Source organism: Pyrus communis, chromosome 14 (genome assembly GCF_963583255.1).
Source record: "Pyrus communis chromosome 14, drPyrComm1.1, whole genome shotgun sequence".
In the NCBI taxonomy this organism is placed as follows: domain Eukaryota; kingdom Viridiplantae; phylum Streptophyta; class Magnoliopsida; order Rosales; family Rosaceae; genus Pyrus; species Pyrus communis.
The window spans coordinates 21029864-21050035 of NC_084816.1; the positions used below are offsets into that span (position 1 = coordinate 21029864).

At 39.4% G+C, this 20172-nt stretch overlaps 2 protein-coding genes and 1 pseudogene across 2 annotated transcripts; all 3 read right to left on the bottom strand.

The window, feature by feature from the left end:
• Nucleotides 1–1347: 1347 nt before the first annotated feature.
• LOC137714084 (L-type lectin-domain containing receptor kinase IX.1-like) lies at nt 1348–3565 on the bottom strand. Its single transcript, XM_068453373.1, has one exon. It carries the CDS (start codon nt 3511–3513, stop codon nt 1423–1425), a length of 2091 nt encoding a protein of 696 aa, XP_068309474.1. The 5' UTR covers nt 3514–3565; the 3' UTR covers nt 1348–1422.
• Nucleotides 3566–4056: 491 nt separating this feature from the next.
• Nucleotides 4057–6393, bottom strand: LOC137715881 (L-type lectin-domain containing receptor kinase IX.1-like). The gene has a single exon (XM_068455238.1). It carries the CDS (start codon nt 6391–6393, stop codon nt 4345–4347), a length of 2049 nt encoding a protein of 682 aa, XP_068311339.1. The 3' UTR covers nt 4057–4344.
• A 9988-nt stretch (nt 6394–16381) lies between these two features.
• LOC137714558 (L-type lectin-domain containing receptor kinase IX.2-like) lies at nt 16382–17889 on the bottom strand (annotated as a pseudogene).
• Nucleotides 17890–20172: the final 2283 nt, after the last annotated feature.

Genomic DNA, 20172 nt, shown 5'->3' on the forward strand with positions numbered 1-20172 from the left:
ATGTATGAGACGAGGTTTGAGCTTTTGAGCTCTAGTGATTTGATATGAGATTTTAGGTATGTTTTCGGTGCTTATCTAGCGAGTTATCATACAACACATCTACACAACATGGGTATAGATGTCTATGGCCATATGACACAGTTAATGAGGAGTGAGATGAGATATATTATGATATACCCCAGCTTCATTGCCGAAAGTAGTGTCAGATAGCTTCACTAGCCACGGCTAGTGTCTGTGTGTGATGTTATATGTTTCTTTTCCAGCGTAACCCGGAGTCGTACAGCTTCACGTTCGGGTGATGGGGCCTACCATGTTTCTTCACTAGTGTAACCCAGTGTCGTACAACTTCACCTTTGGTGATGGATAGGTACTGCCTTTGGGCGACTATGATACCCCTAAAGAGTACAGTGTTGACGAGATTTACGAATTTGCCTTTGGGCGGTTTTACTACCATCTCCGAGCATTGTTTTACACATACATGTTTTACAAATGTTTTTCAGTGCATGCTAGAGTTTTCAGAAAACTTACTATATGTAGTATTATATGTGTTTTCAAAACAGGGGGTTAATATGTTCATAAATAGAATGGTTTTCGTATTATTGGTATTCTTATAAACTTTGGTCCACTCACCTTTTCTGTTTTGCACTCCCTCAGGAGTTAGAATTGAGGCACACGATCCCAACATCAGGCACTTCCAGTTAGGCATCTTTGAGCCTCCTCTATGTAGCTCCCATTCCTCAGTTTGTGCCTTTCCATATTAATTCTTGTTTAGTTGTATGCTCTGAACACGATTCTGTTTTGATTTAATTCGTTCTAATTATGTATTTTTAGTTATATGAGTGTTTAAGGTGGCTTCGTCACCCTCGGCTGTTGGCCAGCACATGCCTACCTTGATATTTGGGGATATCGGGGTTAGGACGTGTCATCATCACTCTCTATTCGGGGAACTTCTAGATTCTAAAACTGGTGCCTAACCACGATTTCTGGTATTTTAGGCAAAACTCATTATCTCTGCCCTTTTTTTTTTCAATTTTGTTTTTAATTTGGTTGTTTGATCATTTTTTTCAATGTGGGTCTTGAATCTTGATCAATTTTGTTTGATTAATTTCGGTATGGACTAAGCTTTAATTAAAAAGATGAAAGATCAACAATTGAACGTTCATGAGCCGACCAACCTCTTTGAATGCAAAAGATACACTTCAGTTCTTCATTCATCACCAGGTACAAATTTTGCTACTCTTTTATTGTGCATGTTGACAACTTACAATTGAAAACACAGTTGCTACTAATAATGTTAGATTCGACCTTGCTGTCTCTACAGAAATTGGAAATGGGAATTGATTTGAAGTGCACCGTCTGCATTACTTTGGTGTATTGGATAATGAATGCGGTTTTACATTGAAATATATGTTTATCCTAGGGTTATTGTGCACTTTGAAATGTTGTTGATGGTGTCACAAAATTTTCTGTAGAAGATGGGGTAATTGTGAGGCTATGGGGCGTTCCTGAAGACTCAGTTTGACCTCTTTCAGAAGTGATAGTGTCACTGTCACTGACCAATGCAATAGAGGACACCACCGGCATCTTTGATGGGAGAATGGGCAATGGAACTTCGAAGTTAAGCACTTGAATCGCTTGTTGAATTGAAGGTCTGAATATATATTGCGGGTGAGCACACCACAGCCCAACAATCATCAAGCACTCCATTTGTTTCTCATCAAAATGACCATAGAGTTTTGGATCGGCTGCTTGAATAACATTCCCTTCTTCATAGAGCCCCCAAACCCACTTCACCAGTTCGATTTGGCTACTTTCTAATTTGAAATCAATGGGTTTTCTCCCACAAGCTATTTCCAAAGAAACAACTCCAAAGCTGTAGACATCTGATTCCTTGGTAGACCTTCCTGTGGTAACATATTCTAGAGCCATGTAGCCTCGGGTTCCTGCCACAATTGTTGTTAGTGACTGTTCTCCATGGTCTACAAGTCGAGCTAACCCAAAGTCCCCAAGTTTCACGTTGAAGTTTGTATCCAGCATAACATTGCTCGACTTGATATCCCTGTGAAGCACACATTGTTCCCATTCTTCATGTAGATACAATAACGCAGAGGCCAACCCTTTGGCAATGTTGTATCTCACCTGCCAACTTAACAAGCTATTTTCTTCAAAAAGATGGGAATCTAAACTTCTGTTTTGCAGGAACTCATAAACGAGTAGTAGTTCTCTATTTTCATGGCACCACCCAATGAGTTGCACCAAATTCCGATGCCTAAGTCTGCTAATGATCCGCACTTCTGATGCGTACTCCTTCATCCCTTGTTTAGATCCGCTGGATATCCTCTTAACAGCAACTTGTAAGTTTAAGTCTTTTATGAAGCCTCTGTAAACCCCTCCAAAACCTCCCTCTCCCAGCTTCTTTCCCTCCTCAAAATTACTGGTCGCTTGAGCCAACTCGTGGTAAGAAAACTTCCTCGGGCCGGTTACATTTTCCAGTTCTTTATCAATCAGTTTATTACGAAAGGGATCCTCATCACGTCCGTCTACTGCTTTGCTTTTCTTCCGATACATGAACCAAACCAAACCCAACCCAGCAAACAAGATTAGAGACCCAGCAATACCCAACCCGAGCAGGAGTCCCATTTTGGATTTTCCCGGCCCGGGTTTAACACCGGATGGTGCAATAGGTTCTGGTTTGTTGTGCATAGGATCGTCGTCAACCAGAGCAGTTGAAGTGAAATTCCATGAAACGATCTTATGAACAGCAATATCTTGACCGGTTGCAGCAGAGAACCCAACAATTACCCAATCTGGCAAGTATTGTTTCAAATCAATTATGTAAGAAAGATATTTGAGCACCTCCACTTCAGTACCATTTGTACCATTTTGAAAACTCGTGAATGCAACACTCAGATTTTTTGAGCTGGAGTTATAACTAATCCAAGCATCGTTTCGTCTTCCTTCATTGATATCACCATTCCAGGGAGTGGTAATGTTAGACTTGAGAGAGTTGATGTCAATGCCCACATGATCACCGACCGGATCCCTGATTACTGGCTGCTCATTCCTGTAGATATCAAACTCCACAGCCACAAAAGGATACAGCGTCCTTGTGGTGTCTCCTGGTTGTTCCTCGACGGGCAGGCCAAGATGACCACCACCTCCTGCTGGAATGTTGAGTAAGGAACCACTTGGAGCTATGAAAAATACCATCCCATCAGCATGACCTGAATCTATCATGAATGTGAACTGTGTGCTAAAATCAGCGATTTTTCCTGTAGAGGTTTCCCAGAGGAGGAAGGGTTGACAGTAGGTGACTCGGCCGACATTTTTATTTTGTCTGGCGCTTCTGGTGAGTTTGATGAGTTGCTCATCTATGTAAGCTGCTCCCTCGAGAAATATACCAGTGGTTCCAATGGTGAAGCTGTCGTAATTGAAGGTCAAGGGAAACGCGGAAGGGAAAAACAGAAGGAAGAGGAGGAGGAGGGGTAGAAGCTTTGCGGAAGGGATAACCATAGTATCGTACTTTATGTAGAGACATTTTGCACATTACTTGTCAACTAATAAGTAGAGCGATCATATTTTCTTGTAAACCAAGAAACGAGTGTTTTTACAGCACAGTCATTGTTTTCGCCGAACTCAAGTCGAAAATATCCTTGGACTAGCTGATCAACGGTTCTCTTTCATTCCAAAACTACAAAAATAATGAACTTTGTTGTATTTTATTTTGCATTGTTTACACTTTACAAGTAGACTTTTTTGGATTCACTGTCTTGTTGAAACTACAATAGTATCTAAATTCAAGAGTGTATAATATATTTATCTACATGTGTTTTGGTTTGTTTGATGTGAAAACTGAAGGAACGAATGGACGGCAGCCGAACAATGAAGGAACGAATGGACGGCAGCTGATTTTTTGTTTATGTTTTGTTGTCCGAATGCATTGACGTTGAAAAGACATGGACGTCGTCGTTTGAACTTGGTGGTCATATTTGAGTATTGGGTTTTTCTTTTGACGCTCTTTCTCTTTGCATTTTGGCATGTACGTTTCTGAATGCCCTGGTCGAAAGAGCCACTCTTTCGCTTACTGCTTTCTGAGTTCAAACCCTCTTGCAATCTCTCGTTATAAATTTATGAGTGTAACATATAATTACGACATGATGGTAAGTTCATTATCATCAAAGTAACAACTATATATGTCGTCTAACATATTTACTTAAAGATGCTCACTATAAAATATGTATTACACACAAATTTATATATTTGTATAACAGAGCGAGATTAAATTTATCTTGTATGCAAAAGTGAGGCTGATGGAGAAGAATTGGATGCAGAAGATGAGGTGAATTATGAGGAGTTGGTGTTGTAACCATGACCCGAAGACTCTGTCTGACGTCTTTCCAAATCAGTATTGTAACTCGACGAGATTGAAAATGATACCGGAAGAGATACGTAGCTGGCCACCGGCATCTTTGATGGGAGAGTGGGCAACGGAACTTCGAAGTTAAGTACTTGAATGGTTTGTAGTATCGAAGGCCTCATCATGTAATCCGGATGAGCACAGCACAGCCCAACAATCAACAAACACTCCATCTGTTTCGCATCAAACTCTCCACACAATTTAGGGTCAGCTGCTTCAATGATTTTCCCTTCTCCATAAAGCTCCCAAACCCACTCCACCATGTTAATTTGAGTCGTTCCAAACTTTTGATCAATGGGTTTTCTCCCGCATGCTATCTCCAAGGCTACAACTCCGAAGCTGTAAACATCTGTTTCCTTGCTTGCCTTTCCCGTGGTAACGCATTCCGGAGCCATGTATCCCATGGTTCCAGCCAGAACCGTGGTTTGCGATTGTTTTCCATGATCCACAAGTCGAGCTAATCCGAAATCCCCAAGTTTGGCGTTGAAATTCGAATCCAGCATGATATTGCTCGATTTAATATCCCTGTGCAGCACACATTGCTCCCATTCTTCGTGTAGATAGAACAACCCGGATGCTAAGCCTTGAGCAATTCTGTATCTTGCCTCCCAATGTAACACGGTTTTCGGTTTGAACAAATGGGAATCTAAGCTTCCGTTGGACATGAACTCGTAAACAAGCAGGAGCTCTCCTTTTTCATGGCACCAACCGATTAGTTGCACCAGATTCCGATGCCTAAGTCGACTGATGATCCTTACTTCTGCCGCGTACTCCTTCATCCCCTGTCTAGACCGACTTGACACCCTCTTAACAGCAACATACGAGTCCAAGCCTTTTATGAACCCTCTATAAACCCCACCAAATCCTCCTTCTCCAAGCTTTTCTCCCTCATCGAAATTACCCGTGGATTGAGCCAATGTCTTGTATGAAAACTTCTTCGGGCCCGTCCCCTTCTCGAATTCCTCATCGATCGAGTCGTTCACCATAGTATCCTCATCATCACTACTTCCCCCTGTTTTGCCCTTCCTCCAACAAATGCACCAAACCAAAACCAACCCACCAACCAAAAGCACACACCCACCAACAACCAACCCAACAATAAGTCCGACGTTGACCCTATTTCCAGGATCGGGCCCAACAATGGGGTTCGGCTCTGGCACGGGGACCACTGGCGGCGGCTCATCGCGCAGTTCTGTAGAATTAAAACTCCATGCGTTGATTTTAGGTATAGACGTGAGATCCCCTGTAGCGGCAGAGAACCCAACAACAACATAACCCTGCAAGTACTCACTTAGGTTAACCATGTAATCAAGATACTCCCATACTGGGACACCATTTACAAAACTAGTGTAAACAACACTAAGATTTTTTGATCCAGAATCGTAGCGAATCCGAGCAGTATTTTCCTTTCCGGTTGTAATGGATCCATTCCAAGGCTTTGTAACGTTAGACTTGACAGAGTTGATGTCAATACCTACATGATCGCCGTCAGGATCTTTGACGGAAGTGACGCCATTCTTGAAGATATCAAACTCAACTGCCACAAAGGGGTACAGATTCGTCGACTCACTATTTGGCGGGTTTTTGGTTGGGAGGCCTAGAGAGCCGCCTACGCCTACTTCGGTGTTGAGTGAGGACCCGTTTGGGGCCAAAAAGAAGGCGAGTCCGTCGGCGTAGAGAGTTTCGCCTCCGGAGTTGATGGAAAATGTGAAGTTTGTGGTGAAATTAGCGAGTTTTCCGGTGGCGTTCTCGCGGAGGAGGAAGGGTTTAGAGTAGGTGGCTCGGCCGACGCTTTGGTTCAGTTGGTCGCCGGCAGTGCTTGTGGTCAGTCGGAGGGACTTGCCGTCGACGAAAGCATCTGGCTCGATAAATAAATTTTGGTGGTCGTTTGCGAAGGAGGGGAAGTTGAAGGATAATGGAGATGCAAAATGGAGTAGCTGAAACAAGAGAAGTTTGAGAAGAAGGACAACCACCATGTTTGTAATGCTTTTACAGATTAAACTGGGATCATCTTAAAATACAGCACAAGTTGTATGGTTTGATTTTTTTTTTTCAGCAGCCCCCTTTGTTTACCAATTCAAATCAAAATACTTTGACTTGCTCGGTTGCTCCAATTTAGCGGTAGTGCAAGTTTTCTTTTGCTGAAATGTCATTGGCCATTTTCAAATGTTTCTAGTGCCATTATTTTCTTTCTTTTGCTGAAATGTCATTGGCCATTTTCAATTCAAATGTTTCTAGTGCCATTGTCATTGGCCATTTTCAAATGTTTCTAGTGCCATTATTTTCTTTCTTTTGCTGAAATGTCATTGGCCATTTTCAATTCAAATGTTTCTAGTGCCATTATTTTCTTTTGCTGAAATGTCATTGGCCATTTTCAAATGTTTCTAGTGCCATTATACAAACTTAATATTTTTTTTTGAAACAATATACATAATTAATATTAAATACAATATATGTTAGAAGAAAAACTTGCGTGGGGCTTTGTTTGTCACTAAACTTTACTGAGTAGCACTACGATCCAGCCAAAACTCGTCACTTGTCAAGTCTTAAATATCATCTTTTGTCATTCTTTTATATTTAAGGCTCACACAATTATTTGTTAAAAAAAAACTTTCATAATTATTTTTCTACTAATTAATGTACACCATAAAATGATTCATTTTTCCTTTGATCTCCTCCGTCTCCCCTTTCTTCCCAAATTTTCCAACCCCTCTTCCTCCCTAACTCTGTGCCTTTCCTTCCTTCATAAGAGTATGGGAACAAAATTACAACATCTTCTCCATCTTTCGTGAAATGAAAAATATATGTTATATATATATTCTAACACAGACTTCATGTTTTACACAATTTGTTTGTCCCTTTTTTCAATTTTTTTTCCTCTTCTCCTCCCTCTCATTTTTTTCTTCTCCAATTTTCTCTGCCGTATGCAGACTTCTTACAAGTCCACTTTGACGGAAGTATTGATCAATTTTGCTATTCTAGGCTCTTGGCTATTGCTTTAAGCCATACAGTACTTTCTAAAGTCGCGACAAACTTTGTCTTCCTTTCATTTTTTAATATACCATTGTGACCGCTCCATGTAAACTTCTTCTTCAAGTTCTTCATTAAAAAATGCAAACTTGACATCCTATTGAAAATTTTGAGTTCTCAATGTTTAATGATGTTTGACGTTCAACTCCCTTTTTCATGATAAAATAGAAGTACTAATTTATTTGAGGATAATATTTGTGTTCCCCTCATGGGCGAACTTCTTTGTCTCCCCACTTACGATTAACAAATTTTTGTTGTACAAGCATCATAACAGGAACTATTCATTGTCTTGTCATCAGTTAGAGACCATATATACAAAAACTTATTCAATTTGGAGATCGTTTAGCCATTCAAATGCATAAAATAAATATATAAAGGATGCTACTTGTTACGAAAACTGTTGATTTGTTTGACATTTATGAATGACTAAATGATCTCCAAATTGAATAATCCCAGATATAATCTTTAGAATCATAAAGAGAATGAATTGTTCCAATTATGATATTCACACGATAAAGATACGTTAATTGTAAATAGGAAACAAATAGGTTGCCCCATGAGAGAACACAAGCATTATCCATTTATTTAGTGTCCGTGCATTTTTTGTTATGTTACAAATGGGCTGCATTGATAGCCATTCATTTTATAGTTTCTACTTGTCAGAATTTTCATTATCAACTTGAAATTAAAATAGTTGTATCAAGACTGAAGAGTATAGAGTAGCGCGATGGTGATGGAGACTCATGGGAGACGATGTTGAAGGTCTAATTTTCTTGTCTATATATTTGGACTCTGCTTTGTTTCGCTCGTAAACTAATTTCTGAATGGATGATAGCTGATATATTTATTTTTGTTGTCCAAATGGCATTGAAAAGACTTGGAAATCGTCGTTGGAACTTTAAAGTCATATTTGAGACTTGGTGTTTTTATTTCCTGCTGATCTAGTCATCACCTTTGTTTCTTCTTCGTTTTTTTTCGGTCACAAGTTCTGAATGCAGGGCGATGAATGTGGGCGTGACTCGGACAGCCTTTGACGATGACTCGGACAGCCTTTGACGATGATCATCCCTCTAACGAAATGATCTGTGTCCCCAGAGCAGAACTTTTCAGCCTGAAAATTCATCGAGTCAAGACCCGCAGGCAACAAATCAAATTTGAAACAAATAAGGAGATTTTGGATTTCATAACCAAACACCAGATTATGAAAAGTAGTATCTAATGTTTACAATAAGAAGCAAATATCCAAAATTTTGGTATTTTTACTTAAAACTCATGTTCCTTCCCATCCTCTTTTAGTTTTGGTTTTGTTTAATTGTGGGTTTGGAATAACATTAAACTTCGAAATAGTTCAAGTATTGAAAGGCTTTCACAATTCGAACGGTAAACTTCAGTTTTTCTTTCGAAGGTAAACTTTAGATGCTCTTTCGTTGTGCATTTTGACATATACGTTTCTGAATGCCTTCGTGGAAATGGTCTTTCTCTTTAATCCACTGCTATTTGGGTTTAAACTCTCTCTCATATCCTTAGAGTGGTAATATTACTTGTATTAAAAAAGCATATAATTAGGACAAATGGACATGGTGAATGTTAATCCCACGTTAGAATCTTTTCTATTTATTGTTGCTTAGACATTAATTCATGAATTATACTTTGACAATTTTGCACATTCACATCAACATGGTTTGTGGGGAGTGAGATTGAAACACTTACTTTTAGTCTAAGTGTATTTTAATTTTTGTTCTAAGTAAGGTATAGTAGTTATTGTTATGAATAAAGTAATAATTGTTCCACCAGAGTCTTTGCCTAGTAACCGGGCCAGTCCTGCCTATTCAGCAGTGATTCTCGCGTCAAACAGTAGAATTTTGGCATGGGGCATGATGGTTAGTTGGTTTCGTAGCTTTTTCAGCTTGGGTTAATAAGTCCTTAGGGGTGTTCTACACCTAGTGCCCTAAAGCTCTAGTGGTTTGGGAGTCATTGACCTAAAGCTAACTACATGGGTTGGAACGAAAGCTTAAGTGAATCGACATTGCACGACCACTACTGTTACTAAAAAAAAAAAAAAAATTTATATATGAAAAAAAAAAATCCGAAAAGAAGAAAGAAAAAAAAATAGTTATATTTAAAGTTAGTATGTGTGAAATAAAGAAAGACGAGAGGTAAATGTTTAATCGAGTCTCCTTAGCTATGTTGATTCACTTTATACCAAAGTAAGTTTGTGAATTCTTTTCTAATTGATTCTAAATGGCTTAGACTCTGTGGTGGGATTGGTTGGAACTTTTGAAAAAATGTTCTGATTTTTAACTTGTTCTATGGATTGCAACTTTGAAGATGGAAATTTTTGTCAATTAGTTTTAGTTAAGTTTCTAGTGTGTTGGTTTTTATTTTTGTTTTCTAGTTTTATTTTGCTTAAGGACAAGCAAAAAGCTAAGTTTGGCGGTATTTTGATTAGTCAATTTCATATTATATATTTTACCCTATTCTTAGTATACTTTGGTTAATATTTTGGAAGAATTTTGATACTTTGAATTGTATTTCTAATATAGGACTTTCGACTTCTTCTGGAGTAAAACATGGTCAAATAGACGAATTTTGGAGTAATTCCAGTTGGAGGACGTTCGTGAGTCACTTAGCTTGATCGTAAGCGATGATTTTCCGGCGATAAAATAAAGGAGCAATGCGCAATGCTGGAATAGTGACGTTTTGGGCTTGAATTGCATTTTTGGAGCCCAAGATGACCTTGGATGGGTTCATGGCCTTTTGGAGATGCGTTCAGAACGTCCTAATCCTTAAAATAAGCTATTATGGGCCGTATTTGTAGGAGATTTGAGGCTAAAACGTGGCTGGACAAGTACTTGGCAGATTCTCCTAGTTTAATTAGGGTTTTATTTTCTATTTTATTTTATTATTATTTAGTTTCTTAGTGGGAATAAAATACTTGGTTGTTAGGGTTTGTGCGCTGGCTTTAGGGGATATTAAAAAAGGCTTTGGCCGGTTCTAGTTTGGGGGAGGCTTTATTTCATGCAACTTTGGAGACAGAGAGTAATTGCTAGGGTTCTTGGAGATTTTCTACTTTAAGGTGTTTTCAATCATTTTCTTAATAATATTTTTTATGATTTCAATTATGAATATGCGTAACTAATTCGTTTTGCTAAGGTGAAGCCTTAAGCCTTAACATGAATATGTAATTTTTATTTAATTGCTTATGATTGATTGCATGTGCACTTTGAATTACTAATCACCATGATTAAAACTATCTAATTGTCTTAATGCTTGATCACCATTAGGATCTTTAGAAAAGTAATTAGATGCAATTTTGGTCGGAAGGTTCCCTGAAATTGACGCTGGCTTCTTGTGATTAATAATTGTAATTTCACTCAGGATGAACACCACATCCTAAGTGTTGCATGGTTTTTCAAAGGGTTTTCATAAAACATAATGAGTCTCTCATGTTCAGATTTGATCCGAACGTCCGGACGGGTTGCATGTTAGATATACATTCTAAGTTGGAGGTTCCAAATAGAATATAAATTAGAAAAATCTAACCTTCAAGTGGCTTGTGTAGATCATAGGTAATTGGTAAAAATACATAGGATTGCTAAGTGATGGTGGAACCCTAGTGCTTTCTTAATTTGATTTTTCCAAAACAGTTTTCTTTCCCCTTTATCCTTAATATTGCAGATTAGTTTATTTTTATTAATTAAATTCGTTTTAATATAAGTAGTTTATAAAACTAATCATCTCAACTTTCTGCTTTACAATAATTAATTGGAATTTGGCTTGTTTTGAATTATTTAATAATCTCTGTGGAGAACGACCTTACGAGAACAGTTTATACTACAAGGACGTACTCCAGTTGGTTGATAGTGGATTATTGGGTGAGCTCCTACTGCTCCGAGGACGTACTCCAGTTACACTGACTGTGGAGGAACCTCGTTAAAATCTTGGTGTCATTTTATATTTTGTTCTTGCATTTCCATTTGATAAATTTCCTGTGGGCTAGCTTGAGTTGGTTCCAAAAGATTTTGGTGCTATCCTAGCACAACAATTGGTATCAGAGCACTGGTTGCTCTTGGGTACTGTCTAATTGCCAAAAATGTCAGACGGGCAAGATGAGAATCCTTTTGGAAGCAGCTCCGGATTTGCAAGAACTACGGTGCAAAATGCAAAGTTCGAAGTTGAAAAGTTTGATGGCACAAACAACTTTGGAATGTGGCAATGTGAGGTCAAAGATGTGTTGGCTCAACAAGATCTACTTGCCGCTTTGGGAGAGAAGCCGGAAGCTATGTCGAAGCCGGAATGGGAGAAATTAAATTTGTGGGCTTGCTCTTCAATTCGGTTGTGCCTTGCAAAAACTCAGAAGTATTTTGTGATGCGGGAGACATTGACAAGTGTGTTGTGGCAAAAATTGGAAGACAAGTATATGATGAAGAGTGCAGAGAACCGGCTACACTTGAAGAAAAAGCTCTACCGTTTCCAATACAAAGAAGGTACAAAAATGATTAGACACCTTGATGCTTTTAATAAGTTGATTGCCGACTTGTTAAATTTAGATGAGGATATTAAGGATGAAGATAAGGCCTTAATATTGTTGAATTCCTTGCCGGACTCTTATGAGCATTTTGTTACCACTATTATGCATGGTAAAGAAACTGTGAAATTTGAAGATGTGTCAAATGCCTTGATGAATTATGAAATGAGGCATAGAGATAAAAATCATGATAGTACCTCGGAAGCTTTATTTGTTAGAGGTAGATCATCGGAGAGAAGATCATCTTTCAGTAGGAAAAAATCACAGTCTCGACCTAGAGGAAACTCTAAAGGTAGAAAACCTTTGGAAAGGGATGAATGTGCCTTTTGTCGTAATAAGGGCCATTGGAAGAAAGATTGTCCTAAATTGAAGACCAAAGGTAAAGAAAGTTCTGAAGCTAATGTTGCTGAAGTTGAAACAGATTTTCCTGATTTTGCTTTAACCACTTCCTCATCATTTGATTGTGCTACTAAGTGGGTGTTGGATACGGGTTGTACTCATCATATGACTCCTCACAAGGATTGGTTTTCAAGCTTGAAAGAGTTTGATGGCGATGTTGTGTTCATGGGAGATGACAATCCTTGCACAACAAAAGGGATTGGTACAGTTCGTTTGAAGTTGCATGATGGCATGGTTAAAAAGTTGACAGGTGTTCGGTATGTACCGAATTTGAAGAAAAATCTTATTTCTTTGGGAACTTTGGAAGCCAAGGGCTTCAGGTTTCATTCAGATGGGCAGACATTGAAGGTGACTTATGGTGCACTTGTTGTGATGAAAGCTCCTCGATGTGGCCATTTGTATTTATTGCAAGGAAGCACTGTGACAGGTGAAGCATCTGTAGTCTCAGAAAATATGGGCACATTCGATTCTGATACTACTAGATTGTGGCATATGAGATTAGGCCATGCCGGTGAGAAAGCTCTACAAGGGCTTGTGAAACAAGGTCTTCTAAAAGGTGCCACGACTTGTAAGCTTGATTTCTGTGAGCATTGTGTCTTGGGGAAGCAAACTAGAGTGAAGTTTGGTACTACTGTACATCAGACGAAGGGCATTCTTGATTATGTGCATTCGAATGTTTGGGGTCCTACAAAGACTCCCTCTTTGAGTGGTAGACATTGGTTCGTGACCTTTGTTGGTGATTATTCAAGAAGGTCTTGGGTCTACACTATGAAGCACAAGAGTGAGGTGTTGAACATTTTCTTGGGTTGGAAGAAAATGGTTGAGAACCAGACTGGGAGAAAGATTAAGATTTTGAGATCAGATAATGGTGGTGAATACACATCCGACCCTTTCTTTAAAGTTTGCAAAGAGGAAGGGATTGTGAGACATTTTAGTGTCCGGGGAACTCCACAACAAAATGGAGTTGCAGAAAGATTGAATCGAACCTTGCTTGAGAAGGTTAGATGCATGTTGTCTCAGTCGGGTTTGAGCAAGTCGTTTTGGGCAGAGGCAGTTACTTATGCATGTCACATCATCAACCGATTACCCTCAGCTGCTGTTCAGGGTAAGACGCCAATGGAGGTATGGACTGGAAAACCTTCTACTGATTATGATTATATTCGTATTTTTGGTTCACCTGCTTATTTTCATGTAACTGAAAATAAACTTGATCCTAGAGCCAAAAAGGCTATCTTTCTTGGTTTTAGTAGTGGTGTCAAAGGTTACAGGTTGTGGTGCCCAGAGATGAAAAAACTTGTAATCAGCAGAGATGTGACATTTGATGAAGAAAATATGTTCAGAGACTCTGAAAAGAATGTGAAAGATGTCCAACAGGTGGAGCTTGAGAAAGTTGCCTCTAGTACTTCAAATCCTATTTCCGCTGATGTCGAAGCCACTACAAGTGAAGAAGTGGGAGACCATGAGGATGTTGAAGAAGTTGAACTTGAAGATTCTATTCAAGTTGAAGAGCAAGTTTCACCTCAAGAGTCTATTTCCAAGAACAGAGGAAAAAGACAAATTACCAAGCCAGCTCGGTATAGTGACTATGTTGCTTTTGCTCTTCCTATTATCACTGATGAGATTCCATCCAATTTTGAGGAAGCCATTGAGAGTGAGGAAAAGGAGAAGTGGTGCAATGCCATGGGTGATGAGATGAATTCTCTCTTGAAGAACAAGACTTGGGAGTTAGCTAAATTGCCTAAGGGTAAGAAAGCTATTGGTTGTAAATGGGTGTATGCCAAGAAAGAAAATGCTGATGAGAAAAGCAATGTAAGATTCAAAGCAAGATTAGTTGCTAAAGGGTATGCACAAAAGGAAGACATTGACTACAATGAAATTTTTTCTCCAGTTGTGAAGCACTCCTCAATTCGTATTATGTTAGCTCTTGTTGCACAATATGATCTTGAGCTTGTGCAACTCGATGTGAAAACGGCTTTCCTACATGGTGATTTGAATGAAGAGATCTATATGTGTCAACCGGATGGGTATATGGTGAAAGGGAAAGAAAATTTGTTTTGCAAATTGAAGAAATCACTTTATGGCTTGAAGCAATCTCCAAGGCAATGGTATTTGAGGTTTGATAAATTTATGAGAGGCCAAAATTATTCTAGAAGTCAATATGATCATTGTGTGTACTTCAAGAAGTTGCAAGATGGGTCTTTCATTTATTTATTGATATATGTTGATGATATGTTGATTGCCTCAAAGAATGTCGAAGAGATTGAGAAATTAAAGAAGCAAATGAAGAATGAGTTCGAGATGAAGGATCTTGGTGAAGCAAAGAAGATCCTTGGCATGGAGATCACTAGAGACAGAGAGAAAGGTTTGGTATGCTTGAATCAAAGATAATACCTTGAGAAGTTGATTCGGAAGTTTGGAGTTCATGATTCAACCAAACCGGTTAGTACCCCTTTGGCTCCTCATTTTAAATTAAGTTCTCTATAGTGTCCTAAAACTGATAAAGAGAAGCTGTAAATGAAAGATATACCATATGCAAATTTGGTTGGTAGTTTGATGTATGCAATGGTATGCTCTAGACCGGATATTGCTCATGCAGTTGGCATGGTGAGTCGATATATGCATAATCTAGGTAAAGAGCATTGGCAAGCAGCTAAATGGATATTGAGATATCTCCATGGTACTCGAGACGTTGGTTTATGCTTTGAGAGAGATGACTCTGGTATTGGTCATTTTGCAGTTGGTTATGTTGATTCAGATTATGCAGGTGATCTAGATGGAAGGAAGTCTACTACAGGCTATGTGTTTACTATGGCTAAAGGGCCAGTTTGTTGGAGGTCCATTTTGCAGTCGTCTGTTGCTTTGTCTACTACAGAGGCTGAATATATGGCAGTTGCTGAAGCTATAAAGGAGGCCATTTGGATACATGGGCTGATTAGAGATTTGGGGGTTGATCAGAAGCAGGTGGAGGTGCATTGTGATAGTCAGAGTGCCATTTATTTGGCTAAGTATCAGGTTCATCATGCGAGGACCAAGCACATGGATGTGCGTTATCACTTTGTTCGTGAAGTTGTTGGTGAAGGGGAAATCATTCTCCAAAAGATTCCAACTAAAGACAACCCCGCTGATATGTTGACTAAGGTTGTTGCTGTAGCCAAGTTTGTTCATTGCTTGAACTTGGCTCGCATTTTGCCTATTTAAAGAAGGCGTTGAGCAATAGGAGTTTTGGAGCATTTGGCTCGGCATGAGTTGTTCTCTTGCTAGTGATTGGGAGTGATGTTGTGTGTTAATTGTGTTGTTTGGCTTATCATGGCGTTTTTCGGAACTTGGCCAAGGTGGAGATTGTTGAATAATTGGCCAAGTGGCCAAGTGGACAAATGTCCAAGAAAACTTTAGGTGATTAAACAAAACAAAAGAAAAAAGTGGACAACACATTCCTTGTTTTGGGGAGGAAAATAAGGGAAAAGAGCATTGCTTTTGAAAAAAGAAATAGAGATGAGAGAGCTTGTTTCGGTTGATGAAAAAAATATAGAGAGAAAAGAAAGAGTTTTCCTTTTGCAGAGAGCAAGGGAGAGTTGTAGAAAAGAGGGAGCTCATTTTTCTGCAGAGAGCAAGGAGAGTTGCAGAGAGCCCAAAAGGAAGAAGAAGCTGCTGCTTCATTTGGTTAGTAATCATCCACCAAAGTAGTTGTTGTTGTAATAGCTTTGAGCTATATGTATAGAGAAGAAATTATTCTTTATATTTCTTTCTCTATTTGTTTCTTTGGTGTGTGAGAACTTTTGGGTGTATTGTGTTAATTGGGTTGTGAGATTGCCAATACTTTGTAAACTCCCATTTGGTTGATAGTGGATTATTGGGTGAGCTCCTACTGCTCCGAGGACGTACTCCAGTTACACTGACTGTGGAGGAACCTCGTTAAAATCTTGGTGTCATTTTATATTTTGTTCTTGCATTTCCATTTGATAAATTTCCTGTGGGCTAGCTTGAGTTGGTTCCAAAAGATTTTGGTGCTATCCTAGCACAACAAACATGATATTGCTGGATTTGATATCCCTATGCAGCACGCATTGCTCCCATTCTTCGTGTAGATACAACAACCCGGATGCCAAGCCTTGAGCAATTCTGTACCTTGCCTCCCAAGGTAACAAGGTTTTCGGTTTGAACAAATGGGAATCTAAACTTCCATTGGACATGAATTCGTAAACAAGTAGGAGCTCTCCTTTTTCGTGGCACCAACCAATGAGTTGCACTAGATTCCGATGCCTGAGTCGACTGCTGATCCTTACCTCCGCCGCGTACTCCTTCATCCCCTGTTTAGACCGACTTGATACCCTCTTAACAGCAACAAACGAGTTCAAGTCTTTTACGAACCCTCTAAAAACCCCACCAAATCCTCCCTCTCCAAGCTTCTCTCCCTCGTTGAAATTACCCGTGGATGAGCTAATGTCTTGTACGAAAACTTCCTCGGACCCGTCCCCTTCTCAAATTCCTCATCGATCGAGTCGTTCTCCATGTGATTATCATCATCACTACTTTCCCCTGTTTCGCCCTTCCTCCAACAAATTCCCCAAACCAAAATCAACCCACCAACCAAAACCACACACCCACCAACAACCAATCCAACAAGAAGTCCGACATTGACCCCGTTTCCTGGGTCGGACTCAACAATGGGGTTTGGCTCCGGCACAGGAACCACTGACGGCGGGTTGTTGATCGCATTCTCATCGCGCAGTTCGGTTGAATTAAAACTCCATGTGTTGATTCTATGTAGTGTTGAACTCTTCCCCGTTGCGGCAGAGAACCCAACGACAATATTACCCTGCAAGTACTCAGTCAGATCAACAATGTAACTTATATTCCTCCACACTTGGACATCATTCTCAAAACTAGTGTAAACAACACTAAGATTTTTCGATCCAGAATCGTAGCCAATCTGAGCAGTATTGGTCCCTCCATTTGAAATGGATCCATTCCACAGCTTTGTAATTTTAGACTGGATAGAGTTGATGTCAATACCAACGTGATCGCCGTCGGGATCTCCTATACTCTTGTAGATATCAAACTCCACTGCCACAAAAGGGTACTGCGTCGACTCATTAAATGTGAAGGGGAGGCCTAGAGCGACACCTCCGGGCAGTGGTCTGTCGATAGAGGACCAGTTTGACGCCAAAAAGAAGGTGAGTCCGTCGGCGTAGGGCGTTTTGCCTTGTGAGTTGATGGAAAATGTGAAGTTTGTGGTGAAATCAGCGAGCTTTCCAGTGGCGTTTTCGCGGAGGAGGAAGGGTTGAGAGTAGGTTGCTCGGCCGACGCTTTTGTCATGTGGCATGTCGGCAGCGCTTTGGGTCAGGCGGAGGAACTCGCCGTCGACATAAGCATTTCCCTCTCTAGATAAGTTGTTGTCACTTGTAAAGGAGGGGAAGTTGAAGGATACTGGAGTTGCACAAGGGAGTAGCTGAAACAAGATAAGTTTGAGAAGAAGGACGACCACCATTTTTAATAATATGTTTGTAATGCTTGTACAGATTAAACCGTTATCATCTTTAAATACAGCAGAAATTGCCTAGTTTAATTTTTTTTCAGCAGCCCCTTTGTTTACCAATTCAAATCAAAATACTTTTACTTGAAAATGAGCAGTAGTCTTGCTCCAATGTCATTGGTCATTTTCAAAAGTTTCTACTGCCTTTATGCATAATTAACATTAAGTACAAGAGGGGTACTATTCAAACACTTTTTTAACTTTTCAGATAATATTTTTCATTTTCGACAGTCGGATTGAACGAATCGAAAAAGATCAAAGGACAAAATTAATTAGGGTGTGTGAAAGATAAAAACAAAGTATACAAATAACACCACCACTATTTTATTTCATATTTTTTTTTTTTTCGAAAACTCAACGGTAGGAAGTAAACTTTATTATTTAGAAAATTCAGGCACTCCGGCATAAAACCTAACCCTAACCACACCAAACAAACAATATTTTGTACCACGAAATGGTTTTTAGTAATTCTTATCAATTTAACCAAAAGTTCATGCAAAAGTTCTAAAATACCGTTGCATACATATGTTTTTTACGAATAGGTATTGGCATTTGTCAATCAATTCAATTGCCTTTCTTGACTCGATTCGATTCAACCTTTTCCTACTCTGCCGAAGAGCTTCGTCGAGTCTATGCCGTTCAAAGAGCTGGAACTGGAAGTCATTCAAATCAGTTCAAATTAGTGATTTACGTGAAGAATCATTTCAAGAGGAGCCACTGCCGAAAAATATACTTGTCCAACCGGTGCAACAAGAGAAGCTTCTCGGTGGTGGCGGATTTGAAGAGCCACTTGAAGCAATGCAGCGAGGTGGTGGGAGTAAGGTTGTGACAGCTATGGAGCAGGAGGAGCAAGAGGAGCAAGAGGGCATGTGCATGATTGTGAATGGGGGTATATTAATACTTTTATATTAATTTTTTGTTATAATTATCATAAATTTATAATGGTGGCTATAATTCTATATGAGACTCAAATTTTAGTTATTTTTTAAAATTTCGCGAGAGAAAAAAGAAGGCAGGTTTCGTATTCCTAGACGTACTTGGCCTTCCTAATTATATTTTGAATAAGCTGGTTTGGGTTCAAGTTGGAACTTTTATTTTGTATGGTATAAATTTGGAAGAAAATAATCAAAGTAAAACAAAACCGTCAAGTTTCCAACAAGAAACATTGCACTCTCTTTTCACCTACCAACAATTCATTGCTAAATTTGACTTACTTTTATTAATTTGTATTATATAGACAGCATATATATATATATATATATATATATATAAAAGAATTAGGGCCACCGAGATGGGGGCCTTAGGGTATCGTTTGGTATGCAAACGGGACGGGACGGAACGGAACGGGACGGGACGGAACGGAACGGGACGGGACGGGACAGGACGGAACGGAACGAAGCGGGAGCAAAGATGCCCTCGGATGGAAACAAGGAGGAAGAAGGAGACTGAGAGGTTATAATTTTGTGTTCCACGGATGTGGAACGAGTCGTTCCAGGGGGTGAGGTGGAACGAAAATTCATCCAAAACTCGTCCCGTGGAACAGCTCGTTCCATCCGTTTTAGGCGCACCAAACGTGGGACGGAACGCCTTGTCCCACTCTGTTCTGTCCCATCCCACGTACCAAACGGTACCTAACGAACGCCTACCCTTAGAACCAGCCCTGAGTATAATAATAGGGTTTAAATATTGAACGACTACCATATTGCATGCATGTATTTAACACGTTCATAACTTTGACCGTGAGATGCATCTAACTGCCAAGAAATTGACGATAGAATTTTAATGTTGAAATCGGCTCGCCCCATAAGGAGGTGGAATGAGTTGCATCCACATCGACAATCCTTGTCTGTGTCGTACGCATTCAACCCCGAAACGACTCCGTAGATGAAAATAACACACGAGTCTAATTTTTCATTAACATAAACTAAAAGTGTGACAAATCAATCATCCATCCATATTATTAACTTACAAAATAATAACACCACATAACAGCGTCCTTGTATCCAAAAGAAAAACCATCACATGCAAATTATGTTCAGATTTCAAAAAAGAAGCATATATTTTTTTTTATAAAAACGATACGGCGGGTGAGAATTGGGTGAAGCAACACAATTGGTTATGCTGCACAAATTTAATATCAAGCTCACCATTCATGGGAATACCACGAAACCATAGTCCTAGTAGCTGAAAACAGCATTTTAAACCGAAGTGAGATACAAAATAGATTCTGCAGCACAAGCAACACAACGCAACCGACAAAAGAAC

Excerpts from the sequence above, each read along its gene's own strand:
- LOC137714084 (XM_068453373.1), bottom strand. The coding sequence starts at position 3,513 with ATGGTTATCCCTTCCGCAAAGCTTCTACCCCTCCTCCTCCTCTTCCTT.
- LOC137715881 (XM_068455238.1), bottom strand. The coding sequence starts at position 6,393 with ATGGTGGTTGTCCTTCTTCTCAAACTTCTCTTGTTTCAGCTACTCCAT.